Source organism: Myxocyprinus asiaticus, chromosome 32 (genome assembly GCF_019703515.2).
Source record: "Myxocyprinus asiaticus isolate MX2 ecotype Aquarium Trade chromosome 32, UBuf_Myxa_2, whole genome shotgun sequence".
Lineage (NCBI taxonomy): Eukaryota > Metazoa > Chordata > Actinopteri > Cypriniformes > Catostomidae > Myxocyprinus > Myxocyprinus asiaticus.
Window position 1 is genome coordinate 9,374,938 of NC_059375.1, and position 25,453 is coordinate 9,400,390.

At 38.1% G+C, this 25,453-nt stretch overlaps 1 protein-coding gene across 1 annotated transcript in view; it reads right to left on the minus strand.

Annotated features, from left to right (window-relative positions):
* LOC127423364 (protein bicaudal C homolog 1-like) overlaps positions 1 to 25,453 on the minus strand; it is a 148,153-nt gene that overhangs the window by 93,857 nt on the left and 28,843 nt on the right. Inside the window, exon 2 of the mRNA XM_051667610.1 lies at positions 20,238 to 20,284. Within this exon, the coding sequence (XP_051523570.1) occupies positions 20,238 to 20,284 (47 nt within the window). The remainder of the gene's footprint in view (positions 1 to 20,237; positions 20,285 to 25,453) is intronic.

Here is a 25,453-nt window from a genome sequence, read left to right on the forward strand (position 1 = left end):
TTGTGTTAATACTTTTTCTGAAGAAAGATAAAAATGAATGATGATGAGTTCGTTCTGAGAAGAAACTGTATTTTTTCGTTCTGGTTCTAGCATTCCACTGCCTCCTTTCCAATTGGTAATCGGTTAGAATTAAATTAAAGAATGGTTGATAAGGTCCTTTTTTTTATGAGAGTACTCTGTGCTAAGGGTGGGTGATGTACCAGTTGCAGTGTCATGAGATCTCTCAAGAAAAAAGGGAACTGGTCTGGAAAAACAAGCTCAATTTAAGGGACTTGCTTCAACCAAAATAAGTGATAAATAAGCAATGACATTTTTTTTTCTCCATGTTGGGGAATTATCAGCATAGAAATCATAACAAGCAAAGTATACAGTAGGGCTGGGCACCTCACAATATGATACGTATTGCAATACACGTCACATTTTGATATATTCCGATACATCACGATATCATAATTTGATTAGATTAAAGGGATAGTTCACCCAAAAATGAAAATGCAGTCATTGTTTACTCACCCCTATGTTGTTATAACCCTATGATTTTCTTACAATTTAAAAAAAAATAAATGTGCTTATTGATGTCATACAATGGCAGTTTATAGTGACTACCTCTTCAAGCTTCAAAAGATTGCAAAAGTATCATTCAGAAGTCTAATATTTATTCCACGAGACTTATGATTGTTATGAAAGCACATGATAAGGTTTGGTGAGAAACAAACAGAAATCTAATGTATTATTTATTAAAAATGTTCACTGACTGTTGACTTACTGTGCATGTTCATGATAGGGCACAAGAGCATCAGTTCACGCAGCCCCCTCGCAACATTGGGGCGTTCATGCGAAAACTCATTTTGTTTATCTAAACACAGGTCCACCACAGCTATAGTGACAACAGAACACAACACAGCTGTGCAAAAAAACCAGAGAACAAAATGTACTAAACATGACTGAAGAGTTTGTAGTAGAAGAAGTGATGCATTTCTATGCCCAGCCTTATTTTTTTGAACGGAGTATTCGGAAATTAAACAGAAACATAGAGGAGGCTACAGGCAGCCACAGTGACATCGTGTCCTAACCTGACGGCAAACGACACACGATAAAAAGTATATTTTCCATGGTAATCAGAGTTTTTGACGAGCGACGGTGTACATTCCATTGATCGCTTTTTTTCTATTTTCGGCATCGCACAGGTAACTCCATCCACTGTGAACTGGCACCGGTCCAAAAACTTTCCAAAAAATTATTCGACTACAAACTCTTCAGACATGTTTAGTAAGTTCTATTCTCTGGTTTCGCACCACACCTTATTGTATGTTTTCATAATAATCATGAGTCACGGAATAATTTATTAGAATTCTGAATTATACTTTTGTGTCCTTTTGAAGCTTGAAGAGGTAATAACCATAAACTGTCATTATATGACATCACTAAGCACAACATTCTTTCACAATTTCTCCCTTTGTGTTAAGAAAAAGAAAGAAAGTCATATAGGGTTATAACAACACAGGGGTGAGTAAACAATGACTGAATTCTCATTTTTGGGTGAACTATCCCTTTAAGAATCAGTTCCAATTTCAATTCCAATTCATTTGGGTATATTTCAGTTACAGTTTTTTCTTGTCCAACAAAACAAAGGTCTGAAGTACAAATAGTGTTGAAACTAGAAATGTACCTTTATTTATTCACACATGTGGCTCTTCAGTTAATGTAATACCCATATCAAGTTTTTGGATTTCAGAAATGGTCATCTGCAAAGCTCTGAAATGCATCATTAGGGATCCAAGCACCAAAGGTAAAAACAGTAAAAACAAACCTTTTAAACTGTGTTGTTCTGAGTTTAAAATCATATAGGATGAGTTACATTCAGAGTCATTGTAAGATAGCTAATATATGCACACCTGTGAAACACACATCATAATGTGCGTTGCTTGACATCTGTAAAAACAATTAAAGTCATCAATGACTGGTTACAGGATGCTGGTGTGCTGGTGTCCCCACCAAGGTTCTTAACAAGCTTAACCAGCTAGATTTCTTTGGTCAACCAGCCTCACCAGAAAGATCTGGCATGCTGACCAGTTTCATTAGCTAAGTTTTGCTGGTTAACAGTAATGCTATGCTGGTCCACCAGCTACCAACCAACACTAACAACCTTGAACCAACCTGGACTTATTTCTGAACTCAATTTGCAAGAACACATCCCTCTCTTAACTATAAAAAAATGTTAGAGGCCAAAAGCAATATACACTCAGGAGCCCTACATTTTCTAGCTACATCCCGGCCTACAAGGACTAAAAGAAAAGGTTGACTGAACTGCCAAACCTTGACCCAGCAAGCAGTACTTGATGTTTTGGTGCATATCATCCAACAGGGATGCTCATCTAAGGTTCTTAGCTGCTTGAACATCCTGCACAAACAGCAACCTACACTGTTAATTGCATTAAAAAAATAAATAAAAAATAAATAAAATAAAATTGCCATTTAGAAACTTGGACAGAACTGTGAAATAAGGCCATAATTTTCATCTATGGTAAACATGATCAAAAAGCTCATGGTTGAATGCCTAGCCATCTGTCACTTGCATGGATGAAGAACACATTACTCAACAACATAATGGAAACCAGGCCGTTTGGAATAAAAGCCTGAACCTCCAACATATATTATGATAGTCAATATGGTAATCACCTCATTCCTCCATCAGTGAGTGTGACTCGTCCACTTAAACATGCTTTGATGACCAGTGCTACAAACCCCAGAGGAAAATGAGCTCAGATGATTTAGTATTCAGTGGCACAGTGGCTCCATTTTTAACTTTGACTACATTTTATTTTTTTAATTTTTTTTACCTTTGTCTAATACATCTAGATTGATCTACAACCTCATTCCAAACTGCCTCAGTCAGGAGCAAGGCCAGAAAGTAAAATAAATAGTTCACCCCAAAGAGAGAATTCTAATCCCATATGACTTTTTTTCTTCTTCTGTGGAACATCAAAGAGTACATTTTGAATAATGTACTGGTTGCATCATGTAACTACAATGATTGGGGACTGGAGCTTTCAAGCTTCAAAAAGAAAACAAAAGCACTATACAATTATCATTAAAGTAGTTCATAAGACTAATACAAAAGTCTTCGGAAGTTATACTCTAACAAAGTTTTTGCTCCTAAAGTTTAAATAAGAGACACATAAAGCCTCATTGGTTCTTGCGACATGATGTGATTGTTTGGTCATGAGACGTGATGAGGACCAATGAGGTTTGATGTTATTGATGTAGCCACAATATTTGATTCAACATTAATACAGTTGAGTTCATTAATAGGTGTGTTTGACTTCATGCATGTAACTTATTAAAATTAATTGTGTTTCTGGTTATTATATGTAAAATTCAAGCATCTGTATATCTGAATTTCTATCAAATCCACTTCGTCTGCAATAAAGAATGCAAACATTGCGCGATCTGCCGTGACTGATGTAGGTTTAGCACACGGCGGGAAACGCTTAGGGTCTGGCTTGATGGCTCTCTTTTCAACTCCTCCCCCGACTGCAATCGTTAAAGGTGCTGTAAGCAATTTCAGCCGTTCTACTTCAAAGAGACTGAGCTGTTGGATTAGCCACGCCCCTTCTTTCCAAATCCCCACACTCCAAAGACAACAAATTAGCTTTATTGAGACCAAAATGAGCAGAAAAAGGTGTTTAAAACAACAGCAGCAAAATAGCGCCCTCAACAGACAACTGTTATGAACAACATGGCTTAAAAATGGCAGTAAGCCTCAATAATTTGCTGCAACTACAACACTATGAGAATACGCGAAATGATTGACAGGTCCAAAGCATCATCGTCCGCAAACCACGGACACATTCTTATTTGCTTTTTACAGAGTCTAGTGCTGTCAAAGACAGGTGAGATACATATCTCATTAAACTTATTTCATTAATATCTTTAATGGAGTAGGAACATTTTTTGCATACCTTTCCATGAAAAAAAATCGCTTACAGCACCTTTAAAGCAAGGTGCATTTGAAGTCAAACACACCTATTGATCTGATTTCAGAGAAAACATGTGCCGGTATTCGATAATATGGTATACTGCGAAAAGTTATCGAAACGAGGACACTTCAAAATACAATGAGAAAATCTAGATAACCTATTAGACATGTTCACCTTAGTTTAAATCCACAAGTCAAGTTTCACAACCACGGACCAAAATTTACACTCGCCAAGCACCCAGTGCAAGTAATTATTTGCTTTGGTGAGTAAAAAAAAGGTTACTTTCCAGTGTTCAGTCTCTTTATACTGCAACATTAGTCAAATTGTAAGAATAACAGTCGGGCCCTCGCTAATGTGTTCACAAAGACATTCAAAGTTACCATTTTAAGATTGATATCTCTTGCTTATGACTCTCAATGTCTCTCAGAGAGACAGAGACTGGCTCATATCAAGTGACACAGTGACCTTCGCTTTTATAACTACAGTAATAGCCATCCATTGCAAGTGAACGATGATCAGGCCTTTGAAGCTCCAAAAAGGAGATAACGTCAGCATAAAAGAAATCCATAAGACTACAGTGGTTTAATCAATGTCTTCTGAAGTGATCCAGTCGGTTTTGAGTGAGAACAGACCAAAATATAACTCCTTTTTTACTGTACATCTTGAAAGCAGTCTCCTTGCCAATCATGATTTCAAGCTCGATAACACTTCCTATAGCGCCATCTATCGCTTTACGCATTCGTCAAGCACTAGGAAATGCAATCCAGCTTGAAATAATCATCATGCCTACAGACTGCAATTGCGTTATATCTTGGTCTGTTCTCACCCAAACCTGATTTGATTGTTTCAGAAGACATGGATTAAACCACTGGAGTCATATGGATTAATTTGATGCTGACTTTATCTCCATTTTGGAGATTCAAAGGCCTGATAACCATTCACTTGCATTGTATGGACCTACAGTGCTGAGATATTTTTTTTATAAAAAATCTTTGTTTGTGTTCTACTAAAGAAAGCAATTTTTGTGTGAACTATCCCTTTAACAGCTCACTGAAGGGGATGATTATGAGTGAACAATGACTTAAATTTCAGTCTGTCCCTCAAACAAAGCTGTCATATAGCTTTAGAACACTTAAAATATAGTGCACCAGTCTTATGGACAACTTGTGTTATTCTAATATGTAATTTTGTGTCCTTTAAAAAAAAAAAAAAAAAAAAAAGCAAAATCCACATTGATTGTAATTGCATGGAAAAGAGCAACCAGTACATTATTCAAAATGTATTCTTGAGTTCCACAAAGAAAGAAAGTCATATGGGTTTGGAACGACATAATTTAGATTTTGGGTGAACTATTCCTTTAAGATATTATGCATGATTCAGAACATGTCACAATGGAAATGTTTACAGCACAGTTTCTGTGAGATGAATAGAGTCTTTAGTGGTCCAAAGAGCTGTTAACTCATCAAAGATGTGCTCTTTACTCCTTTGAAGGGATAAAACTTGCAGTTCATCCAACGAAGGGAAATGCACTATCACATTCAAAACAACTTTCTCCTGATCTGAGTTAACAAGAACTTATAAATAATTCTCAGACCTCACACACACCCTGGTCTGGGGCTTGGGAAAATCCCCTGCCTTTTGTTTTGGAAGAAAATGCATGGTAGAGAGGTCAAAAATAAATCCAGCCAACCAGAGTACTTTCTTTACAACTCTCGGCGGAAATCAGGCAGACAGACAGTGAACAAGAGAGTCCAGACATTTATCATGAGGTGCGGGAAAGGCCTGGCAGTAAAACAAACCCGGCTAGTGATTACTGATAGGGCTGGGCGATTTAACAAATGATACCTTGATATTTTTCAGGCTTTTGTCGATAGCTGATGTACATCACAATATTTATGTATTTGCTCTGGAATGGCTTAAAACAGTTTTTTTTTTTTTTTTCAATCATTTCAACCAAACAGCCATTGTTGTAAATTCGATTATTTAATAGAAATATTTAACGCAAGAAGTAAAATACAGTACAAATCTAGTGAAAAGCTGAATCAGTGAGTCGATTCACTGAAATAGGACAGTCTGAATCTGGTCTGCTAAAAATATGGAGAGAAGTGATCGCAAAAAATTATAACAATATTTAAAAACAACAACAACAACAACAAAACAAAAGACAAAATTACAACAAAAATAACTCCAATGTTGTGTTTTATATATATATATATATATATATATATATATATATATATATATATATATATATATATATACACTTTGGACATTGTTTTAAACAAAAAGGAACTTTTTGAATCCCTTTTCCATAAAAATGTGTATATCTTGATACATTATATATCATTATCAGTCAAAAATTTCAAGAATATTGTGATTTATATTTTTTCTTATATCGCCCATCCACACAGTTTTTCCATGAGCATTTGACTGATGATGCAAACGAATCCGTGTTATAAGTCAGTTTACTGAAGCAGACAGTTTGTCCTGATTCACAAAAATGAGTTAAAGTTACCAACTCTAACGCTGTTTTTTCTTACTGAATTTTAAATCAGAGGTGCTATTAAAACACCTCCATCTTAACACTCTTGCAAATCGCGAGACAAGGAAGAATCCAAAAACTAGTCTTTTCACACACTCATTAAGAAACTTAATGACCAGATAAAATGCACATTAAAGTCATTGTGATATTCATCAAATACTTAAAGCATCAAATAAGCATTCAATGTAACTTTAATAATCAACATTTACAAACGTGATTACAATATCAAAGGATGTAATTGACCATTCTGATTTTCTGTCATAATCCTACAGGCCTCTCGGCCCTTATTACACATGTCTGTTGCAAACAGATTCTCAGTGTTTTATATCTGTGTGAGGCACAAACACCCGCTGAGGTCTGGGAGTTTGATCCATCATGGCAGCACACATAGGTTTACCTCACAGCCTGGATGTCACATCCAGAGAACAGGATTGTGGGTGGAGGGCTGGGAAACAGCCCAGATCAGTGTTTCCATGAGCACACCGCTTCAGCGTACTGTGCGAGATGTTGTTGCACACCCTGTGCATGGTTGAGATTGGCATCCTCCACGACTGACGAATCATGCTTGTTTTTCTAAAATTGATGAGATCTTGTCAAATAAAGAAGGTATAGTAAAACTCAGACCCAAAAGGAAATCCAAGTGTTTTTTGTAGATGAAAACAAGCATACAGCAGTAATAAGACATCAATAACAGGTGGTGTTCGGTAAGGTTGAGAAATATCCTGGACGAAAATGAAACAGGGAATTTATAAGAAATTAAGAAGCACCTATTTCAGACCCATTTAAAAGCCTGATTCATCTGAATTCAGTTATGAAAGGCATACAGCAGTTTCGAGTCCTAGTCCTAGTTTCATTGTCTTGGTCTTGTCATGGACTCGTGAGCAATTTGACTCGGTCTTGACTCGAACTCGAACAAGTTTGGAGTCAAACTTAACCCCGAGTCCAGACGAGTCCTCTTTCAAAAAATATACAGTGAAAGCTTCGACTTATCTGAAAAACATTATCAGAGACTGACAATATCAGAGATCTTGACGTTTGTCCCACATTTCAGTCTGTTGCATAGAATCAGAACTAGAGATGCCCAGTTCACAAATAAATCATTCTATTGAGCCGGTTCTTTTCAGCGAATTGGCTAAACAAGTTAGCAAAAAGGTTTGAATTGAATGGCTATTCAGTCTGATTAGTTTGGACTGCTATCTCACTAAATAATTTGCAGCAGTTTCTCACTAATTACAACAGCATCAGCATTTTTGAAAATGGAGAACAAACCAATCGCTGGATAAAGTGGATATTTACCTACAGTCAACAGTAGACTGCTTTTTTGAGAGATAACTTTGAGAAACTTCCATTGCTGCTGTGTCTTGTAAATAAGGGGCTGTTCACCCCAAACACGTTATTGCGTCTCGAGACACCTGTGTTATACTCTGTTCCCTGATAGCACATGTACAACATCTAGATGTCTATTTGATGTGTGTGTTTACATCTGGAAGACGTCTATTTTACGTTTGTCAATAAGTCTGTATGTCTCGGGTGTCAATAAGACATTCAGTAAATGTCTTTGAGACGTTTATGATCTAGAATGATTGTAAATCTGATCTTTTTTAGATGTTTAGTGGATGTTGGATGCTTTCCAGATGAAAAGATGTAAAACAGACATCTCGGAGACGTATGTGTTTCTGTGTGTAGCCCAATTTTTATTCTCAACTGGTAATATTGTTTAACCAATATACGCTTAAGCAAATAAATAAAAAAAAAATAGGTTTATTTGATATATGCGCGTCAGTAGTTCTTTAAACTATACATTTAATACATTCATAAAAACTCTTGTCTTAGTCTCAGCCATTACTGGTCTTGGTCTTGACTCAGCCCTCTCCGGTCTTGGTCTTGACTCGAACTCGTCCCTCTTCTGGTCTCAGTCTTAACTCAACCTCAACCCACTCTGGTCTCGGACTTGACTTGGACTCGGATGAGCTGGCCTCGACTACAACACTGGCACACACTACAATGCATGTCTTTGTACAGACAAGTGCCATGTTTAGTGGTCGAACGATATGGGTTTTTCAATGGCTGATGCCGATACCGAAATGCAGAGATCAGCATGGGCGATATAAATGCCGATAAACAAATAACAATTTAACAACAGCAAATCAGATGTACACAATATTTCTAAAGTGAAACAAACACTTATTTTATGCGATATTTTCACAAACTTGCATAAACTTGTAAAGAAAAAAAAAACTTGAAAACAGAGAGTGTTGTCTATTCTTTGACAAACCTTCTGGCAGATTTAGGAACTGACACAAGGGAAAGTTAACACTTCTGTTAATCAGCCAAGGGAACACAATTATCGACCGATGCCAATAACTGCAAAATGGACAAATATCGTCCGTTTAATGGCTGATACGAGTTCAATAGAAGACTTAATTTTTTTCATACTATATTGTCCAGCCTCAGTTACTACAATAGCATGTCTATGCAATTCTCACAATAACACTGTAAACTAAAAACATAAAATGAGGATTCAATAATGTTGGGGATAAAATATGCTTTATTAAAAGTAAAAATAATATGCTTAAATATGCAATATAACAATTACAAGAAGTCAATTTCATACATATTATGACAACATAGGTACATCGCAATCGGTTAACATACGAGTAATGTTTGATTCATAAAAGCATGAAAACCAATATAAGCTTCAACAACCCTACCAGAAAACATATCGAAGTGTAACCAGTCCTGCTCGACCCGCTCCGAATGGGATTCAATCCGGCGTCTCCGGTGTGGGAGGTGGGTGCACTAACAAAGAGGCTAAAGGCTACAGCCTCTAGTGTCAGTCGCTAGTGCACCTCGAGGTCAGGGAAGTGAGGTTTACATACTGCACAGCTACCTAACAGCTGGCTACCATATGGCTACCGTTACACTCACCCCCCTTCACCTCAATCCCATCCAGGTCACGGCACCACTGTAACCGGTCCTGCTCGACCCGCTCCGAACAGGGGAGTGAGGTTTACACACTGCACAGCTACCTACCAGCTGGCTACCAGCTGGCTACCATTATACAAGCATTATAACAGGTAAGCAACTTTGCAAAATGGATAACAGATAAACATCCATCTAGACTGCAACGATACTTTTCTGAACTGTGTGAGTGTTGAACTGAGCTGAACAGCGTAGTTAGTTTGTCCAGTCGGAACACGAGACAGCCAGTACTTCTTTCCTGTGATGACATGATGTAATGACACAAGGATGTAAGTCATAAACCAGCGAATTTGCGCCAAATCAAACCCGACAGCTCAAAATACAAATCATTTTTATAGGCTTACCATAGTGAATTGGGGCAAAGTAAGGACATTGTTTTGAACACTGACTGTTTACGTACTCAATCAATATTGGCAATTTGTTAATTTTAACCAGAACATCTTACATAGTGCAGCTTTAAATATTAGAAATTGCAGAGCAGCTGCTAGGTTAATCACAAGGAATATATTTAACACATTTAAGCATTCACAATTTAACTAAACTTTCAAAACCTGGTGACAAAGCCTTGTCTGAAAGTTGAAAACTGTTTAATTTTAAGTCTATAGGGTCTGCAGGCCTTATGCAGTGTGAATTGGCCAGAGGTTTAAAGTTTGAAGGTTTTAAGTCTTGTGTAGTTTGGATACTTGATAATTCTTAAACAAGGGTTAGAGCTTGAAGGTTATAACTCTTGTCTAGTTTAAAAAAAAAAAAAGTTAGATATACCTAGTGCTTTGAGGTTGCTAATGTGTTGTGAGTTGTTGCTATGGCTTGAGCATCTACACAACCTGATTGGAAATGGCTTTATCTTCTGCCCAATGTGATTTGGCTGTTAAGTCTTGGCATTCTTGTTTGAACTTTTTATTTGCAGTTTCCAGCAGAAAGCATACACCTGCTTTTCATTACACTCCCAAAATTCCAAATCAGCCTGTTGACAAATACTTTTACAAAAGTTTACAATTCATCCTCATTTAATAGACAACTAGCAAGTTTTGAAGGGACCAGCGAGAACCTAGAAAATGAGTTAAGGATTATGGAAATCCAAAATGAACAGAAATGAAAAGAGGCATCCTGAAAGATAGACAATCTATTACTGTTTTCATTAACTGGGTTTCCATCCATGTATTTGTATGTGAAATGTGACACATCACATAAAAAAATGCTGTATTGAAATACCAAGATGAGAATAACGTTTCCAAAATGTGGAGACGTTATTACGCTTATATGCTTGCTTCAAGTGGACATATTTTTACGCGATAAGAAGACATGCGCATAAACTACGATGGAAACACATGTACCGAATATATTCCTATAGAATTAGGCTAATATAAGAAAATATGCAATGTGACTTTGCCTCAACAAGTCATGTGAATACACAGGGTTATTCTGCTCTGGTTATTCTGAAATGCCAGAGTCAAAGTCTGTAATCAAAATGATTACTGGCTACTTTTCCCTTCTAACTGTCTAACATGCTTTCGCTCCCAGACATACGGCATCTGCTGCTGAAAACATGAAGTTTGTCAGAGCATTTTTTCTGCGTGCTCTAAACCACAAGTAATTTATTACATTTAATAAAAGAGCCACAGTGGTTTCAACTTCCATTTTTATTTGTATTTTTCACAAACGTCACCAGAAGTTACAATTTTGTTCTCCTAAACACATGGAATGGAAATGCTGTTTTATTATGTTGGTAAACATAATTTATAAAATTTATAACATCATCAAGGACACCTGCATTTGCTCCAGGGTAAGTTAAAGCTAATGACTTCACATTAATTTATTAATGAATTGATTCAGGTCTTAATATAGGCTATAGTAAATAAAGAGTTCACAGCATTATGGTGAGTGCGTTATGACAATTCTATTCACTTCCACTTTTTTTTAGCTATTTTATACTTTCAATGATTGTCTTAAAAAACTTGACCTATATAGTTTGCAAATAGTTTTTGTGATTGTGGTAGTCGTGGGAGTTGTCGACCAGGTGGTACTGGAGCAGCTAATCCATCGACTGCCAAGAGGAATGGCGGAGTGGGTCCAGTGCCACCGCCCGGCGTCGCTGGAGGAAGCTGTCCGACTGGCGGAGGACCATTTGCCGGCGTACCTGAAGGCGGAAGACCCCTCCCACTCTCTCTCCCCCTCCCCTATATTTTCCCCAGTCTCTTCCCCCTCCCCTCTTCTCTCTCACTCTGCTCTCTCACCAGAGCCCGTTCCTGCCCCACAGAGGCGAGGAGTCCCGCCACCGAAGCCAGTTCCCCACGCGTGCGGTTTCCTGTCGCCCACAGCATCGACAGTGCCCCGCCGCTTTCCCCCTCAGGTGAAAGTGTCCACCAACGCAGGTGCGGGCATGGTGCCTGGGCCGGTCTGCTGGAGTTGCGGGGATCCGGGACACTTCTGGGTTCAATGCCCTGTGATGGAGCTGGGAACAGTGGTCCGGATCCCCGACACTCCGCAGGCTGCCCCCGATCGGGCTGGAGCATACCGGATACTGGTAAGAGACAAGGGGGGTACTCACCAAGCATTGGTGGACACAGCTTGTAATCAAACCACTATCCACCAATGCTTGGTTCAACACGAGGCTTTGGGCACAGCTAAAATGGTGAGGGTGAAGTGTGTGCATGGGGATATTCACAACTACCCTGTGGTGACCCTTGTGATTAAATTTCGGGGAACAAAACATAGAGTGGAGGCTGTGGTTAGTTCCTGCCTCCCCATTCGCTGATTTTGGGGACTAATTGGCCTGAATTTAGAAATGTATTAAAGGGAATATGCAAGGATTGGTCCTGCACTAAAGCAAAGAGATGTGAAATGTGCAATGCTCTGGCAGGGGAGGCGGAGCCAGGGCCATCTTTGGCTGCACCACATCAGGATGACGTGAGGGGGGGAGAGGCTGCAGCCCCTCCTGTCCTCAGGGGATTTACCAAAGGGGATTTCCCTTTGGAGCAGTCGTGAGACGAAACCCTCAAGCACGCCTTTGACCAAGTGAGAGTGATCGATGGTCAACAACTCCAGCCGAGTGTCACCCTTTCATATCTTTATTTCGCAATTATAAATGAGCGGTTGTATTGAGTGATGCAGGACGCTCAAACAAAGGAAGATACAACCCAGCTCTTAATACCGCGGAGCCGTCAGGAAATGGTGTTCCAGGCGGCTCATTATAATCCCATGGTGGGTCACTTAGGGGAAAGAAAAACACTGAACTGCCTAATAGCCCATTTTTATTGGCCGGGCATTGGCAGCGATGTCCGCAGGTGGTGTGCGGCATGCAGTGAATGCCAGCTGGTGAATTCACCGGCCACCCCAAAAGCGCCATTGCGCCCTCTTCTGCTGATCGAGGTCCCCTTCAAGAGAATTGGAATGGACCTCATAGGGCCATTAGAGCGGTCAGTATACGGACATCGCTTTGTATTGGTCCTAGTGGACTATGCAACGCGATATCCGGAAGCAGTGCCTCTGCGCAACATCTCAGCACGCAGTGTTGTGGAGGCACTCTTTAAAATAATCTCCCAGGTGGGGATTCCGAAAGAAATCCTCACCGATCAGGGCTCAACTTTTATGTCACGGACACTATGCAAGCGGTGGAGGGGGAGGAGCACCCGGTGCTGTACATTAGCCGCAAGCTCTTGCTGAGGGAGACTAAGTACAGCACCATAGAGAAGGAGTGTCTCGCCATCAAGTGGGCAAACCTCACTCTCATGTACTACCTGTTGGGGCAGGCCTTCACCCTCTGCTCGGATCATGCCCCACTCCAATGGCTCCACCGCATGAAGGATACCAATGTGCGGATCACCCGTTGGTTTCTGGCTCTTCAGCCATTTAAGTTCAAGGTGGTCCACAGACCGGGAGCGCAGATGGCTGTCACCGACTTCCTTTCCAGAAATGAGGTGTGTGTGGGGGGGGAGGTGGTAGACAGGCCAGATGTCTCCCCGGCCTGAGTCAGGCAGTGGGTATATGTGGCAGTGGGGGCGTGGTCAAGCGTCCGTCCGGAGAGAGAGAAAGTGGTAAGGGTGCTTGCACCTGAGCTAGATTTTGTGTAACACCTGTCTCTAATGCCAGTGAGCATGGGGAGATTGGCATATAAGCAGCCACGCCACCAGCAGAGGGAGAGAGAGAGAGTCTGGCACATGGAAGGCCACGGTGCTCCTGAAGCTGTTGCATTCATTCTGTTGTATTTGTTAAGCTGATGTGTTTAAGTAACTATGTGCCTGTAAAAGCTAATGTGTCTAAGTGACTACGTGCCTGTGAAGCTGATGAGTTTGTGAAGTTGAAAAGCACTGAAGTGGCCGATTAAAAAGTCTTACCTGAGCCTGGAAAAACCTGCTTCCCTATGTTCTCCTTCCCTTCTGCTGTGAAGTTTGTTACAGCGATATTCCAGTATCTTGCATAAATTAAATTCACAACATGTACTGAAACATAGCTACTGTCAGCCTAATATATGACACACATTTAAACAAAGGGAATTCATCTTATAAGGAGGGATCCATATTATCTTGGGACCAGAATCTCATAGATACTTGGGGGTGGGCTCTTTTGATTTGGGCCAGTACGTAATGTCCTAGCAACACCCTAGCTATCAACCAGAACATCTTAGCAACTGCATAGCAACACCCTGGCAACCAAGAACAACCTAGCATTGAGGCAGCAACTTTTGCACAGGCAAGCACTGGTTCAAATCTTTTTAAAAAAGTGTAAAAAATCTAGTATTCTTAATATTCTATTTTCTTAGTATTTTGGAACCCTTAATATTGGCATGCTCTTTCAGACAGATGAGGTGAGATGAGGTGAGGTTTCCTGAGGTTTCGTCTGTATATGAGACCTGATCTGAGCTCTCAGCATGAGAGAAAAAGGGCTGAATCCCATCATTGTGCAGAATCACGGAATACTCAGTGGCACAGACACGAAACTGAAAGACATCATGAAAGACAGAACGCAATGTTGTGATTGAAAACACACGTAATTTTAGCAGGCTGGTATCACTCTGAGAGAGACATGCTCTTGGGATGCAGGGTGCTAAGTCAGCTTAAATATTTTCCACACAGTTCGGGCTGTTCTCTTCGCTAGGTGTTGAGTCAAAAGGTTATACACTGTCCATTTTTTTTTCTTCCAAAAAGTACTTTTTCTAAACACAAGGATGTTGATTTCCAGATCTGTGAGATAATTTCTGAGGTCATATTTTTGTGAATTTGTCTGTGTCTCTGGGTGCAGGTTGAATTTCACATTCTTACATAGTGTATTTATATAAAGTATTTCTTTTCAGCACAAGTATGTTGACGTGAGCAGCAGAATAGCACTCTTTTTTTTTTTCTTTGTTAGATCACATTTACCTGTACAAGGTTCCTTAGGACATTCAGCAGGAAATTCACTAAACAGTTACCTCACTTTAGAGCACAGTATGTCACCGCAAAAACCTATATCTTCTTCACAAACCACACGCTATCTGTGCTCGTATATTACTGCATCATCAGTATTTACATAGTCAGTGTTCCAAGCTGCAAATGTAATTTATATGAAAAATCGGAATATCACAAAACAATTTGCGAATAAAGCAGCGTTTCCATCCCACGTGTTCAAGAGAACAACATTTTTACTTCTGCGGAAATGGTGGCTCTTTTATTAAATGTGAAAAATAGGGCGGGGAATTGATACAGATTTACCGTTTCGATTCCATTCCGTTTCATATGGGTATATTTCAATTGCAATGTCCATTTTGCTTAAAAATGAAAGAAATTCTCTCTCAGCTAATGCTGCTAACTATACAGGGGACCTTCTAAGTTGGTACATCAGGAAAAGGTTAATTTTACAAATTGTATCATTAGTTTTTCATCATTTTGGTAAAATTTTAGCTTTTTAAAAATTGACAAATTCCATGTATTCCATCAATAAAGAAAATTCCTTGAAATTGCATTATATTGCATATATATTTTGTTACATGTTTATTTTTTGCATGTATAACTTGCACAATTAACAAGTATTTACATTGATTTGTAGAACACAGGCTATAACGGTACTGTCTCTTTAAGAATAGTGGCAGTTTAGAGAGTATCTCACAGAAGTGCTTTGTTTGACTGCATATTAACGAAAGTCCCATGGCTGCTTTACCACATCTGTGCTATGTGTGTTTAGAATTATGTGAACAGAAAGGATATTAAAAGAGACATTATTCAGTGACAAATGGATTGCGTAGATCTCATATTTGGACACACATTACACGGAACGAGTCAAACAAAACTTTTACTTTCAACAAACAGTGAAAGGATCTTGTAGCTGAACTTTTCTGCTACAACTCAATTACTGGTGAGTGAAATCTGAACATTTACCAGTCAGTGGCTATAATAACAGACATTTTTAGTCACATAGCGTGAAATCTGGTCAAATATGCAAGTGATTTACTCTCTTTATAGAGGGTTGTGCATCGATCGATCTTGGGATTTGAAGAATCAATACTGAGATTGTTCCAATGGAGACCGTGATTCATCAGAAAAACTATATTTTTTACCAAGCCCTAGTTATACATTTCTTGTGGTTTAGAGCATGCAGCACTCAACAACAGATCTGGGGCCACGTCTACACTAGCCCATTTTCATTTCATTTTCCAAACTATGCTGTAATGGAGAGCGTTTTTGAAACATTCAGTTTATGGTGAAGGAAAACGTTGTTCTAGTGTGGAAGAAAAATGAATGCTTTTTCAAACGAAAACGTACCGGAGTGACATCATGTCATACATTGTTGGGAGGTAAAAGTAGACAGTCATTTTGATGACAGGCTTTTGCTCCGGCATTTCAGAATAACCAAAGATGCTATGCGATGATATTGGTTTGCTATTACATGACTTATGCGCATGTTACCGATTTTATTCAGGAAATGTGTTTCCATGGTACTGTAGTTTATGTGCATGTTACTGAGTTTCTAACTGAATAAAAAAAAAAATATCCACATTTTATTTGCTTATAAGCGAGCACATACATTTTTTTGCCTATTTTGGGAATTCTGAATTTTTAAGAGGACTTTTTTTTTAGGTTACAAACTGGTAATTACAAGGGTATTATGCTATAAATTTGATAAAATCTACAGTTCATACAGTATAAAAATCATTATGTCTATGGAGAGTCTTCATAATGATAGCTGCACCATCTTTGCATTGGGGTAATGAGAATTTGGGGGTAAAATGTGCAAAACTGTCATTAAATAAATGTCACAATGTAAAAAATCTTAATGGCCCTAAAAAATACTTCATTTGCAGGTTTTGTGAAAATCCCCCTATTATAGATGCATCTTATTCACAATCAATGTTGTGTTAATATCACCCACAAAAAACAGCCAGTAAATGGAATTTTGTTTAACCCTTTAAGCTCAGATGGGCCCGGCCTGCGAGAAAACACAACTTGTCCAACACAAAATAGGTATCATTTGAAAGTTTAGAAGCTCTACTTTCCAATGCACGCAGGCATTATGACCAAAACTGCTTTGAAATTTTCAGACAAATCAGAAGTGTTCCATTTTGATAATTTATAAAACAATTGACTCGAGTCAAAAGGGCAAGGATTCAGGGGGGCCTGGGTAGCTCAGCGAGTATTGATGCTGACTACCACCCCTGGAGTCACAAGTTCGAATCCAGGGCATCCTGAGTGACTCCAGCCAGGTCTCCTAAGCAACCAAATTGGCCCGGTTGCTAGGGAGAGTACAGTCACATGGGGTAACCTCCTCATGGTCGCTATAATGTGGTTCACGCTCTCGGTGGGGTACGTGGTGATTTGTGCATGGATGCTGCAGAGAACAGTGTGAAGCCTTCACACATGCTACGTCTCCGCGGTAATGCGCTCAACAAGCCACGTGATAAGATGCGCAGATTGACAGTCTCAGATGTGGATGCAACTGAGGTTTGTCATTACACCACCATGAGGACTAGAGTGCATTGGGAATTGGGCATTCCAAATTGGGGAGAAAAGGGGTGAATACATAAAAAAAAAGCATGATTTCTGTGAAATGTCATTACTAATCATGTCTCCATCCTATGCAAACATTTAGTCATTGTTGTGTTTGCATGTGTTAATTATTTATTATATACAATTTATTTGTTTGGAGAGGCTTTTGTACACTATGATAAATTATTTTTGTTATAACTTTTGATTGCTCTGTCGTATCCAACACAACATTTTTCTCAGATACAGTTGACATGATTGGGAACAAAACAAAAGTAGTTTTTCGGAGCCACCTTATTTACACCCCGAAGTATATAATGTAAAATCAGAAAAAAGTACATTTTTGGCTCAACAAATTTTTTGTTTGTTTGTTTTTTTGTTTTGTTTTTTTTTTTTTTTTCAGCAGTTTCTTAGGCTGAGAATATATCATAGTCTATATCATAATTTGTTTTTGTTTTTTTGTTTTCTTTACAATGATACCAAACACTTAACCCTTTTTATTTATTTTTTTTTTGTCAAGTTACAAGCCTTTAATTTTGGGTATGCCACACTGAAACAGGAAATCTTTAAAAACACCTTCAGAGCTTAAAGGTTTAAAAGAGAATTTGTGTACATTTTCTAGCAATAATGTCAGCAGTAATTTATTAAATAATCTAGAAGAGTGCACAAAAATGTGCGTGTTTGATCCATTACCTGATTTGCATAATTGCTTCAGTTAATTGGGTGCTAAAACATTGCAACGTGCAAATAAACAACGCTATCAGTGGGCACAATTCATTCCTTGTAAATTGACTGCAGGAACTGAAATAATAGCATGTCATTCACCATCAACATCCTAATTCAGCGGACATATTGTTAACACGCTGTTCGTGACATTTTAGGTAGTGTTTATTTGAAAAGCACGAATTGGCATTCCTAAAGCTCGGCATCAGCTGCGACTGCCCAATTTCGTGGCAGTCCAAGTCCTACAGTGCATACAGCCATATCAGCCAGAACAGGCTCACCAAAGCCCTTTTCAAGCTCTCTAAACCTGGTCTGATTATTTTCCCACACCTTTCAGATTTACACAAATGGAACAGCTTTGACGAGTGCCAAATTTCTTACCGTTATCGACATACGACTTTGAGAGTGTGCTTATGTTGAAGGCCATGCTTTGTTTTGCCTCGGCACTCTGCAGACTTTCAAACAGGAACTGAGTGCCCAGCATGCTCTCATTCCTGCCCTGAGCAGTCTGGTTGCTCATGTTCTCCCGTCTGTATTTATTCACAGTCTGCCAATTAAACCTGCAAGTGCTCGCCCTTAAAACCTACGACTGTTCTCACCCCACTTAATCCAAACACGCAAAGTGTGCTTGTTTTGGCGCAGACAAAAATGAACAGAAGACCTGTTTTGAATATCCTTCGCCGAAATGTGTTGTGTCACGAGTCACCTCTTAGGCCCTCAGTGCAAAGGTGATTCATCACACAGTTCACGCTTTTGTGCAAGCACTGTGTACACTTTTGCAGTTAGCACACAATGTGAATTTAATTATTATGCTATTTCAGAATCCAGAGTTTTTACAGGGGGAGTTTAGCAATTCCATTAGGGTTGTCACGATAGGTTAAACTTATGATGGTTTGAATGAATAGTAATATTCTAATATTCCATTTCCATCATCTGGCCGAATGGTTCAGAGCACGGTGAGTAAATGTACCAGTAGCATTTCCTTTAGAAAACATTAGTTCATTCGGCACGGTACAATTACAAACCTGTCCCACACAGATTTCTCAGCACGGTTTGCTAACTGTGCTCACAGCAGGAGAACTGTGCTAATGAAACAGCTTTAGTGACGTGGCGAATCACGATTTGTAATTTGCTCAGTCCCTTCTAATCTTGATTTGGCAGCACCGCAATGGAAAAAGAAACCGTAATCACATCAATGAGGCTGAATCGGTTTAGCAATGATAACTGTTCGGCCTGATGACATCAAGTTTTTTGGAAAACTTAACATGGCGGAAAAGTTTTATAGGCAGGAATTAAATTAGAGGTAGACATTTTGTTTCAGTTGACCCTGTACATTTAGATTCTAGCCCATACGGTTGTGATAATATTCGTGGCACCTAGGTTTGGATGGGTGTGTGGGTCTACCCAAGTAGAGAGGGGAATTTTGGATCATCCTGCCAAATTCATTGTCTCTAGGACTTATAAATATAAAAATAAGAAGATGATGATGATGATGAAGAAGAAAATAAGTAGAAATACAATAGATTTCCAGCACATTCTTTGCTTGGACCCCTCATAATTAGGGCTGAGTGAAGTTACGGTATACAACATGTGACACGTGTCAACCGATTTTGCTATAATGTTATACTGTGGTACAATTATTTAAAAGGCTATCAGTTGGCAGGCTGTTTATGCTGTTTACACATGAGAACGACAATGAAATGTGAAGTAATGCGGAAATACTATATATTTCCAGGTTTAGATCCCAGATTTTCAATGTGGTCTCAGACTTTTGGTCCCCACTATAACTTTGATTAAACTTTTGGTTGAGTAAATAATATTTTAACCATGCATACAACTGTAGTTATGGTAACACCTATTTACAATACTACTGTTTGAAGAATACTGTGACTCATACGGTATTTTGAGGCTTGGATACTGCAAAACTACCATTGCACAGCTATACCGTGCAACACTAATCACCATATGCCATTCAGTTAAAATAATTACACATGCAATGGGATGCTAACCTATTTTCTAGCACTGTACGAGGCTGCCAAAGCAAGTGGTTTTCCTTACCTTCTGAAAGAAATCCTCACCTCCGTTCACTCGCCCCTCCGTGGCAGCTGCAGAGAAGAATGGGAAATTTAAGAAAATGCATAACATCAGGGATCACTTATGTTGGTGTATTAACAAAATCAGCAATTCATATCAACACATTTTTCCACATGGCCTTTGGTGGAAATATGTCAGTGCAATTTAGGCAGGGCACAGATCATTTTCCTGTTCATTTGCAGCAAGTCTCTGTAGAAAAGTCAATGCATTACTACTGTACTTTCTAAAGTTTTTATAGGGTTGTAAGATCTATGTAACTCTATGATGCATATTACAACATTTAAAAGGTTTAAATTAAGTGTATCTTTCTTTATAACCCACAGGAGATGAGGAAAATCATGTTAGCATTAAAATCCAGGTACTGTACACACTTCTTTGGTTTGAGATGTTTGTCTAAAACATACAGTACACTGCCAATCAAAAGTTTGTTTCTCATGATCTTGAAACCCCTTAAACCCATGAACTTGATATAAAGGCTTATGCCTAACCATTGTTTGTTTGTGAGTCACACTTCAGTTGTTCGTGGGTCAAAAACCCAAACATACTGGCCCAAGTGTAGTATTTAATTTTAGTTTTTTTAAGATATGTAATAACACTAATTTCACTAAAGTAAAAACACTAAAGTTGTGCATTTATGAAAGGAATTTATTGTATTTAGACTTTATTTACCTCTAAATAACTAAATTATACCATTAATTTTCATATAAAATAAGCACATTTTATGTTATCTTCAATCCAATAAAAATTTTCATTTCAATACATTGAAAGATTGTCAAAACATCAAAATATGTGATGCATTGGGGGTCCCTTCATTTATGTGTGATTGTGTTCAGCTTGCATCTGATCTATTGATTTTTATTTAACAAATAACATTAAAAAATGCTCTGTGTTGTAGTCTCTCCCATTCATTTCCTATGGCGGGTACATTTCGAATCAAGTCAAGATTTTTTTATTTGTGTTTTTTTATTTATTTGTGTGTGTGTGGGGGGGGGGGGGGGGTGTTCAGATAGCAAGTGGAGGAAAAGTCACCAAGTCTTGTACCACTCACATAAAAGGTAACATTTTTATTAAGAAACAAAATAAAAATGGATCAAAAACACATACAGTACATGAGAGTTAAATGCTTGAGATCTGAGTAGACAAATGCATTTTTTTATTACATTTTCTTTTTTTTTTTTACGTTTTGTGTCCAGCATACATCAATATCAATCCTTCAGTACTACCAGGGTGCCCCTCATGAAGTTGACTGAGAGAGCTAATTTGAAGAAGCTAAAAGATAGGATAGTTTTGATTTGTTGAACATTTTCTGTTCACTACATAATTCCATTCTTCCATGGAATTATGTCCATTTATAATATTTGATAAGTTTTGATGTCTCTCAAATGTGGAAAATAGTTATAAAGAATGAATAGGTGTGCCAAAACTTGTGTATGTTTTAGACTAAACAATAGCACACATAGACATGATCTGTTCATCACTTGTTGACAATTAATGATTTGCTGCACGGCCAATTTGGATGTTGCTTCAAGACATCAAAACCACAATATCTAACATTAACCGATACAGCAGCCAAAAGTCATTGACAACTTAATTGTCAAAATACTGCAAAATTACCACAGATTAAATCTCTTTGTAGCAGGAACGTGACCTACATTGAAAGATTCAGTCATGTTGCCTCAGGCTTTACAATTTGTGTCTACTGTAATGCAGATAAATGTGAAGTGTATATTTATATCCTATGAATTACAGGGGAGATTTTCGTTGGAGATTGACTAAGAATTACTCAAACCACAGGCACCAGCTAAATCAGCCTGCTTTACCACAAAGACATGCTATCCAGAGGCAGTGGAGGAAGCGCTGGAGGCCCTGAGAACTGCCTCACTCAATTCAGTGAACTTGACAGAGTTAACTGCATTCTGTGAAAAAATAAAAATAAATTCCTCATATTTCTGCGATGGGCCAAGAAACGAACCCAAACAGGGCCTAATGGATTTATGAAACTGTGGAAAGGTCTCAGGAAGCTTTTCATAAACAGCATAGTCTTCTCAAAAAACAGTCTGTAAGCATTTAACTCCATGTTGTTTAGAATATTTGATGTGTGGTCAATAGGCCTCGCAATATAGCTTAACCCTTAAGGGCATAATTCGGGTCTTTAGTGAACCTGGACCTCATTTCACTCCCTTTACCTCATCCATTTTGTTTTTAGTTATGCCCCCACCTCTTTAGAATTCCTCAACCTTTCTCTTATGAATAGTGTATAAATAAAAAATAAAAATCACCCAAATGTGACACAGGATAGGCAATAGTGTCAAAACATATATATGTGTGCTTCCATATATCATATTTTTATGATTATTTTATATCTATATAAATTGAGCATCACATGATATCAATTTCTTTGCATTATATTCATACAAATCACTGCTATATATCATGTTGACTTTCTTCTAAACAGTGGTGAATTATCAGTATTATACATGCTATTTTTTACTCAATGAGGCACTGTTGTTTCATTGATCGACTTGATTTACATTCGACGTTGATATTTGATGAAGAAGCAACGTGGAAGTAATCTATAGCAAGTACAACGCATAAACAGTATGATATGGCCATTGCAATTTTGGTGTCATAATGAAATTCTTTAAGTTATACATCTATTTAGACTTTATAAGTTCCTGAGAAAATACACTTTACTGTATATAGATTATGTGTTATGGACAAAATGATTTGGACCAAACAACCATTGTAGCCAAGTAGATTCAATGTGTTAAATGTGATGAGTAATATACAGTCTAATTAAAACTAATCACACAGTTAGTAAATGAACACAAGGACAAATATTAAATCATTTTCATTTATATGCGAGAAACAATAAATAGTATTTAAAAAAATACCTACATGTATTTTCACTACAACATTTTAATATCTGAAAAATGGGGGACTTTGATGAACAAGTTATAAGGCAAGCTAATTGTTTAATCAGATTGTTAATCCATTCATTAAAACACACCGTTTAAGCTAATTGAGGTAAATTAATACAACTTACCAACTGAAACTCTGTTTGTTACTGAAATTTCAATTAGAGACCCTATTAAGCATCTTTGTCTCAACACTCTCACCCACGAGTAGCAAAGAAAGGAGGGATCGTGAAACTAGTCTAATGGCACAAACAATAAGTATAGGAGAATCATTGTGATATTTTCAATGTTGCTTCATTTTAATATCACATGCAAAATCATTACGAAAATATCAGGGCTGATTTTTTCAGTATTATGAAAATTCTAATTAAACTCACCGACCACTTTATCAGGTACACATACTTATTCATGCGATTATCTAATCAGCCAATCGTGTGGCAGCAGTGCAATGCATCGAATCATGCAGATACAGGTCAGGAGCTTCATATAATGTTCACATCAACCATCAGAATGGGGAAAAATGTGATCTCAGTTATTTCAACCATGGTATGGTTGTTGGTGTCAGACGGGCTGGTTTGAGTATTTCTGTAACTGCTGATCTCCTGGGATCACAACGGTGAATGACTGGTTCGAGCTGACAACGAGCTGACAAAAAGGCTATGGTAACTCAGATAACCACTCTGTACAATTGTAGTGAGCAGAATAGCATCTCAGAATGCACAACATGTTGAACCTTGAGGCGAATGGGCCTGACCAATTCTGACCAGTGCTGCCTTAGCAACTGTTGCCAGGGCTGCCATTACTCTGAAAAGTGTTAGCTATTTTCCAATGACAGCCTATGGGATTAATATGAGTTTGAGTAGTTTTAAGCGGAATTTAATCAAAATGATCTAAAAAAAAATTAAAACACGATGTTGCCAGGTCACTTGTAATAGTGACACGAGGTACCCTGAGAGGACATGCTCAGTGTTTTTCTTTCTTTAAAAAAAAAAAAAAAAAAAACAGTAAATAAAGCGTTCACAGCATCATAGTGAATGTGTTATGAGATGTTATAAGCAGTTCACTTATATTAATGTTATCAGGTGTGTAATTGCTAACAAATTATGCTTTTCTCTTTTCAAGTGACTGTGATAATAGTTTTCCTTTATTCTGATTCACAGTATCCACAGTTTTCAATAAAATGACTGTGTAATTTAACTATTTCTTTTACAAACATTTTAGATAAATATGCCTTACAATGTCACTCTTTATTCCAGCCCACTCAAGAATATTATCCATTCCGTTATTTTGCAAAAAAAACTCGCTGTTCACAGTAATCTGCCATTTATTCCTATGGGAAGTTCTGCAAAGCTTGTCAGAGCAAGCGACCATAACCAAGAGGGGTGGAGTTTAGTGAAGGGTCATTTGAACATTGATGTTCATCATTTTGCTGTTGCGCATCATTTTGTAAAAGTAATAAGCCACATGGGGTCTTGTGTTACAGTGATTTTCCCATGGTTACATGGTTTAACTTGGCTGTAACACATGGCCTCTCATCCCTTATTGCATTAAACAACAAAATTTCCCCAGATACAGGTACATTTAGCTGATTTGTCACCATAACTACACATGGGAAGACAGAGAAAGCAGAGATTTTTCTCTTCATGCTCTTACGATGAGCCATCCTCTGTATAATGGCTTCAAAGACAGATAATATTCTGTATTTGACATGATTTTACTTTGCACTCAGAGAGCTACAGCAGTGTCTAAAAACAAAAGCCACATCCTTATGGAACACATGAATAAATCAACAGAATGCCTAAGCCTTTGTTAGTCATCACGTATGGTGAATAAAAAATATCACTATGAATTACTGGCACAGGTCAAACATTCATTCTTATCCAAGATAGGCTGTATTCAGGGAATAGTTTCCAAAAGCGGATTAGTGACCCAAAAGTCTTCTTTGTAACTAGACATCTTCCCTTCTGTGCAAAATGAAAAGCTAAAGAATATAGGGCTGCCAACATCCTCTCAGGAAAGGTTAGTGGTTAACCTGACTGTAAGTAGAAAAGGCCTCCAGGTTGCTAAATTTGGCAAGGCTACACCACTATGAGAGGGGGAGTGTGAGTTTATTTTTTACAACAACAAAAAATAAACATTTAATTCTAATCAGGCATAGCACAGATGAGATATAGCCATTTGATTCTCTCTCCTTAACATGCGCTTATTTAAAGACGCTGTTTATAGAAATGCAGGATTCCCTTAAAGAGAAGTTTTTTGGCA